The sequence below is a fragment of the Podarcis muralis genome, chromosome 7, assembly GCF_964188315.1.
Source record: "Podarcis muralis chromosome 7, rPodMur119.hap1.1, whole genome shotgun sequence".
NCBI classification, from domain to species: domain Eukaryota; kingdom Metazoa; phylum Chordata; class Lepidosauria; order Squamata; family Lacertidae; genus Podarcis; species Podarcis muralis.
In genome coordinates, this window is record NC_135661.1 from 15839192 (window position 1) to 15846757 (window position 7566).

A 7566-nucleotide genomic window follows, 5' to 3' on the forward strand; every position below is an offset into this window, starting at 1 on the left:
GATTTATTAAAAAAAAAGACTCAAGAAATAAGAAAGAAACTATCAGAAGCAGCTGTTTAAAACATTCAAGATTCAACCATCAAAAGCTAAAAATCAAAACACACGTCCGTGTTCTGTTGGATGGACTTGACTAAACAAAAATGTTCTTGGCAGGTGCAGGTCCACTTACATGGGAATAAATCCCCTTGAATTCAATAGCCTGCTTCTGAGTAGACACAGGTAGGGCTGCACAGCTACACCGAAGGCAGTGAGATTTCTTTCCGATTGCGCTTCTTAAATGTCACAAGCGAAACAAGACCAGGATCAGAAAAAGGAGGGACTTTCTCTCGCTTGGCACTTTCCTCCCTGACTTTGTTAAGTCACAGCTAACCTTAAAACTTTGGTTACAGATGGGTAGCCGTGTTGGTCTGCCATAGTCAAAACAAAACAAAATTCCTTCCAGTAGCACCTTAAAGATCAACTAAGTTAGTTCTTGGTATGAGCTTTCGTGTGCATGCACACTTCTTCAGATATTTTCCCTTGGGGGAAAAGAGTGGGGGAAAGTTCGGCTGATACCCGTAATACCACTTCAGAAGCCTAGTGGTGGTCTAAAATTTTAGCAAGTCTATGCACCGCTCGCAGAAGCTCCGCCCATTTCCTGCCTTTTTTTGTCAAGAGGGGCTCTGAGTGGCCACGCCTACAAAAGGGAACCGCGACTCAAATTTCCTGAGGCTCCGCCCCTCCGCGACTCGTCCATCCACCCCGTTCCCCGGTTCGTGGCCTCCTTATTGGCGGAAAGGCTGGCTCCGCCTACTCCGTTCTGTCCGCCTTCTTTCTGACGTAAGGCGATCGGAGGCCAATGGGAGGTCGAAGGGGGAGGGGCTTGTGCCACGAGGAATGGCGGCCAGGGCGGAAGCGGAGTCCGAAGCCGGTGCCGCTGCTGAGTCTCCGGCCACCCTGTCTCAGGGGGCGGCGCTGGTGGAGTCCAACTTCCAGCTGGCTCCGTCTGCGCGGAAGGCTCGGCCTTCGGACTTGGTGGCTCTAGCAGAGCAGGTGCAGAAGGTGAGCGAGGAGGGTGCCTCTGAGAGCGTGCAGAGCGCCTGTGTTTGATGAGCCTCCGGGCAGGTGCAGAGTGGGGTTTTTTTGTTTATTAATGCCTGGTTGAATGTTCGGTGGTATTTCCGTGGGCCTTGGCAATGGTGGCCTCTGGATGACAGCTAGGGTGAGCATGTCAGCGTGTCCCCCAAACTGCATTTGCCGGTTCCGTGTAGTGTTTAGAATGTTTAGAATGCTGGACTTGGACCTAGGACACCGGGGTTCATCATCATCATCATCAATTATTATACCCCGCCCATCTCGCTGAGTTTCCCCAGCCACTCTGGGCGGCTTCCAACAAAACACTAAAATACAATAACCTATTAAACATTAAAAGCTTCCCTAAACAGGGCTGCCTTCAGATGTCTTCTAAAAGTTTGGTAGTTGTTTTTCTCTTTGACATCTGGTGGGAGGGCGTTCCACAGGACAGGTGCCACTACCAAGAAGGCCCTGTGCCTGGTTCCCTGTAACTTGGCTTCTCACAGCGAGTGAACCGCCAGAAGTCCCTCTGCGCTGGACCTCCGTGTCCGGCAGAACGATGGAGGTGGAGAGGCTCCTTCAGGTATACTGAACGTATACAGGTATACTTCACATCGCCATTAGGCCACAAAGCTCTCATAGGGTGACCTTAGGGCAGTCATTGCCTCTCAGCCTAACCTACCTCACAAGGTTGTTGTGGGGATTCAACTAGGAGGGGGAGAACCATGTACTCTGCCTTCAGCTCTGTAGAGAACAAAACACAGGATATAAACACAATAATAAATAAATAAATAGGGTCATTACTGCTACTCACATATGTCAAAATGTTTGCGCACCCTAATGTTGGTTACACCCCTGAGTACACACCTTGAAATTAATGGCCATGACTTAACTTATTTCCATTAATTTCAATGGGTCTTCACTGATTTAAAATGCATTATTATTGTTCATTTATAAATGCCCTTCCGCGCAAATGTCTCAAAGTGCTGTACAAAAACCACCCTTGAACTTTTGTTGCTTATATGGAGACCCAGACTTCCAATCTCCTTTAAAAAATATTCCTGTTTCCGTTCTTTTCTACAGGCCGATGATTTCACCCGAGCAAATGCCTGCAACAGACTGACCGTCATAGCAGAACAAATCCGGTACTTGCAGGAACAAGCCAGAAAGGTAAGTGTGGGGAGGGAAGAACTCCATTGTCAAAGGCTTGCACAGTTCTAAAATAACGCACCCTAGAGGTTTTTTTCTCTACTTCCCTGTTTTATCCTCACAGCAACCCCATCTCTAACCACTACAGCACACTAGCCAATTGGCTGCTTTGCTGGCACCTTCAAAGCCAAATGCAAAGAGGTCCACAAGATCTCTGTAGGCAAAAGAATTCCCCTGAAGTGATTGCCTGGGTGATGGGCCATTAAGGGGGAACAAAGGAAAAAAAACTCTGTGTGAGATGGCAGATGGGTGGGTCCCCTTCCCCAGCACAGGCTACTTAGAAGGACAAAGCCAGAGTTCAGAGTTGAAAGTTGCAGTGATGTGACTTGGGAGGAAAGCAGCAAACTTGAGAGGAAGAGCAATATTTCATAGAATCAAAGAATTGTAGAGTTGGAAGGGACTTTGAAGGCCACCCTGCAATGCAGGAATATGCAGGTGTCTCATATGGGAACCGAACCTGTAACCTCGGCGTTATCAGCACCACATTCTAGCCAACTGTTTGTATCCAAGACACTTTTGGGGTGTTGATGCACGTGCGCTCTCTCTCTCTCTCTCTGGTGTTTTAGGTTTTGGAAGAGGCGAACAGAGATGCTGATCTGCACCACGTTGCCTGCAACTTTGTGAAAAAGCCGGGCAATGTCTACTACCTGTACAGGCGGGAGAGTGGCCAGCGCTACTTCTCCATGCTTTCACCTAAGGTACTGAGCCCTTCTTTTAAAAGGGTTTTGTGTTTAGAGAAAAGGCAAGTAAGAGGCTTGTAAAAATAATGCCTGATGTGGAGAAAATGAACAGAGGAAAGCTTCCCCCCCCACACCCATAAGACTAGAACTGATGAAAATCCAGTGAAGCTGAATGTTGAAAGACAGATAAAAGAAAGTACTTATTCACAATATAGCTAATCTGTGGAGCTCATTTCCACAGGAGGCAGCAATGGCCATCTGCTTGGATCACTTTAAACATGGGTTAGACAAATTCATGGAGGGCAGTAGTTACTAACTCTGATGACTATGCTCTACTTCCACTGTCGGAGACAGTATGCTTCTGAGTGCCATTTGCTGAAAACTGCAGGAGGGGAGGGTTGCAATTGCACCCAGCTCCCACTTGTGTGCTTGATAAGAGACATTTGCTTGGCCACTGTGAGAATAGGGTGCTGGATTAGATGGGCCACTACCCTGACTCTCTTTATGTTCCTAAGGATTGTGTCGGAATAAGAAAAAAAGTATCTTGCTTGTATTGTACTAGCAAAATGCTTAGCATCACCTTGTGGCAACGCAGATCTCTTTGCTTACAGAACATTCCAATTCCAGCCCCTGGCTTCTCCAGGTCATGGAGAAAGACTTCTTGCCTGAGGCTATGGAGATCATGGCCTGTAGCCCTCTAGATTTTACTGTACTTTTGCTTCCATCATCCCTGACCGCTGGGCATGGGGGCTTAGGGCTGGTGGGATTTGGAAGTCCAGCAATGTCTGCAGGAACTCAGGTTCCCAATCCCAGCTGGAGACCTTAGACCCTGGAGAACTGCTATCATTCAGAGTAGGATATGCTGGGACCAGTGTACTTAGAGAAGGCTGCTTTAGGGGTCGGCCAACATGCTTGTCATAGCATAGTGCAGGGTTCTTCAGGCTTGCACCCCAGATGTTTGTGGGCTCCCAGTTCCCAACCATCCCTAGCCAGCTCAGCCAGTGTTCAGGGGTGATGGGAGCTGTGGTCCAACAAGAAGCTAAGGACCCAAGCCTGAAGGACACTGGCCTAGCAGTAGAGAGCATTTGTTGTGCATGCCGATTTTGAGTGATTTGGTGTAGCATGGTGTAGACACTTTCTGCTGGCATTCTGGGGACTTGGTAAGTGTTTCTTTTCTTATCTCTCTCTCTCCCCCCCCCCCCCACTTTCATAGGAATGGGGGGCCAGCTGCCCAAGCGAGTTCCTTGGTGCCTACAAACTGCAGCACGACATGTCCTGGACTCCTTCGGATGACATCGAGAAGCGCGACGCTGAGCTCAACATTCTCGAGAAGCTGCTAAACCAGCAAGCGGCGCTACCCCCCTGTAGCGAGCCCAACTTCCGAGGCCTTACTATGTAATGGTGGGCCTAGACCAACTCCTCCTCCCAACTCGGTGCCTTCCACAGACCTTGGACCACAACTCCCATCAGTTCCTGTGTTGTTATTGTTTTTTTGGACTACAACTCCCATCAGCCAGTTCTACTTTCTGGTGCTGATGGAAGTTGTAGTCCAATATATCTGCAGGGCCCCAGGTTAAAGCTGTAGCTGCATACCAGGTCAGTCTTACTGCTGAACAAGGAGGCTCCACCCCAATATCGTCATGACTAATTAAAACAAAACCAAAAAACCACACAAGAATTATCCTGCCATATCAGGGATGGACAGAAGACAGATCAGGATCTGCTGGGAGATCTGCAATAGATCAAGAGGTTCTGACTCCTTAATTTATTTACGGTGCATCCAAATAAGCTATCCTCTGAACAGATCTGATGAAATTAATAGTAAATCTATTGAAAATAATATGCCAGTATTATCAAGAGAACTCTTGGGTTGTATCCAACTAAATCCTATTCAGAGCTATGTTCATCTTCTTCCGTGGGTCTGCTCTAAGTAGGACTAGCATTGACTACAACTCTATGACTCCACGGTCTTATTCCTAGTCAGTTGTTTCTAGCTTGGACTCTGTCAGGGTCTGACATTAGAGGCGATGATCTGAACTGGAGGGCAATCTTGCAGCGCAGGGTTAAAACAGGGGAATTCATTCCCATGGGAGGCAGCGATGGTCACAACTTGGATGGCTTTAAAAGAGGATTGGACAAATGCATGGAGGGAGAAGGCTATTGGTCACAACTACCTATGATTGCTATGCTCTGCTGCCGCAGTTGGAAGCAGCAATACTAGTTGCTGGAAACCGCAGGAGAGGAGAGTGCACCTATTCTTGATTCTAGAATCTGGGTGGTAACTGTGGGGACAGGACGCTGGACTAGCTGGGCCATTGGCAAGGCTGTTAGCTCTATACATAAGGCTGCTGTAGCGAATGATTCCTCCTACAGAACATTTGGCTGTTGTTCAAAGAGAGAACACAATTATGTTGTTCTTTTTGAACTAAGAAGTTCAAACTGTGATGATGCCTGGTGTTTTTTCCTCAATTAAAAACAAATGCTTGCAAAAGAACACTGACTCCAGCACATGATTAGGAAGTGGGTTTTTGACTCCTCCCTGCAAGTTGCCTACAAAGGATATGCAACTCTCTCTCCGGAAGAGTGCTGGTACTTGCCAGGCAGAGCTGCCCCGAAGCTGAGCGACTGACTTGGGTTTCTTTTCTATCACACACCTTGGTCATAAAAGTGTCCTGTGGATAGGAGGCTTGACTCCCAATGCGGATGATGTTTTACCATTGCAAATATTACAGCAGGGTAGAGAGCCTCAGGCCTGGGGGCCAAACGTGGCCTTTTCAGGACTCCCAAGGCCCCATCCCTGCTTCACAACTTCTTTGCCAAGCTGGTATGTGTCCTTAAAGTGTGCTTGCCCGTATTGAAAGACAGATGCGTATGTGTGTGTGTTTGTAAGTGCATGCAGAAACCTTTTGTGGATGGAACGCAGAAACTCTAATAATAATAATAATTATTATAATAATTTATTATTTATACCCCGCCCATCTGGCTGGGTTTCCCCAGCCACTCTGGGCGGCTTCCAACAAAACACTAAAATACAATAACCTATTAAATTTTAAAAGCTTCCCTAAACAGGGCTGCCTTCAGATGTCTTCTAAAAGTTCGGTAGTTATTTTTCTTTTTGACATCTAGTGGGAGGGCATTCCACAGGGCGGGTGCCACTACTGAGAAGGTCCTCTGCCTGGTTCCCTGTAATTTGGCTAATAATAATAATTTACCCCTCCTGCTCTGCGCGCCACTGGCCTACTGCCTCCCTCAAACTGAAAATGATTCCCCACTCCTGTCTTAAGGTACTGGAGAGTGAATCATAGCGGCAGCAGTTCTAAAGCTTGTATGCTGGGATCTAAGTCTCATAGACCCAGTGCTGTTTCTTAATGAATTAGAAAGAGAGATGTTGGCACTCATATCTTGATAAAATTGCCGTGGGTGGCTGCAAAAAATGGCTGCCAAGGGCAGCAAAATTAAAAAAAAGAGGTGATAGGACTCCATACCAGTGAATGCAGTCATAAAAAGAGCATTGCAAAGAGTTAAATTTTTTAAATGTTATCAATAAAAGTGGACACATATTGATCAACTGAGATTTGAAAACAATGATAATGCAGCATAAGGAAGCAAACTATTGGCTGTTCCACTGACGTTTGAGGAAGGAAGAAAAGGGCACCATGGGGACAGCGCCACGAGATATAAGAGCCTCGACCATGACAACCTCCAGTACTTGGGAGACAAAGCTGGATTAATGTAACTTAATTTATTCCATAATTGATTTTTTTAATTAAAAAACCCCTTTAATCAATCCATATCTTAAGTATTGGGAGGCCTAAGCATAAAACATAGTAGTAATATCAGCAAACATGCTCAAATGTTGTTTAGTGGCCACTAAAGTTATATCCAGTTGAGGAGATGCTTACTGTGAAGAGTGTTGCCCAAGGAATAGGGTGAAATAGGGCAATAATACCACTTGGCATGGGGATTAGGAGGGGGTAAGAGAAGGGCACCTGGTGGGTAAATGGACAGATCCTGGTGGTACTTGGTTCTACAGAATGGAGGACTGGGGAAGCTGATCTACTGGGAAGCATCCCCTGCCAAGCCAGGCAGAAATTAACCTGCCCAATTTACTCTTACCGTGCTGGTGCTGTTTTTAATAATCTCTATGTTTTTAATAGATAATATATGGAGAGCTTTAATTCTATCAATGTTTATTTTTAACGATTTCCCCTGCTATATTTCTAGCTCTTCTTAACTTTATCCAAAACAACCTTTAGTCCATAACAGGGAAAAAGGCAGGGTATGAATAAATCTAGTAATAATATTTCATTTTGTAATAATAAATGCCATTCGCTCAGACTTCTTATGCCAGAGATGCTGAGGAGGCTAAATCCTGAGAGTCATGGTCAAGCTGTCTAGATCTGCCTACTTCCTATGTCCAAGGCCAAAATTAATCATAGCCAGGAGTCTGCTTGCTGCAGATTTAGACAGGCAGGCTAAACGACAGTTCCTGGGAACAGTCTGGTATTTGACGGTAATAAAGATGGATTCGTTGGTTGCAGTTCCCAGGACTGGGACCTGGGAGAGAAGAGCCGAGTTCGAATCCCACCCCTTCAGCCATGAAGGCTCTCACCGGGTGTGACCT

General features: G+C 46.4%; 1 protein-coding gene across 1 annotated transcript; it reads left to right on the forward strand.

Annotated features, from left to right (window-relative positions):
- Nucleotides 1-847: 847 nt before the first annotated feature.
- C7H1orf50 (chromosome 7 C1orf50 homolog) lies at nucleotides 848-5436 on the forward strand. The gene is made up of 4 exons (XM_028741000.2): nucleotides 848-1041; nucleotides 2137-2223; nucleotides 2829-2960; nucleotides 4156-5436. The coding sequence occupies exons 1-4, from the start codon at nucleotides 877-879 to the stop codon at nucleotides 4339-4341; spliced, it is 570 nt and encodes a 189-aa protein (XP_028596833.2). The 5' UTR covers nucleotides 848-876; the 3' UTR covers nucleotides 4342-5436.
- Nucleotides 5437-7566: the final 2130 nt, after the last annotated feature.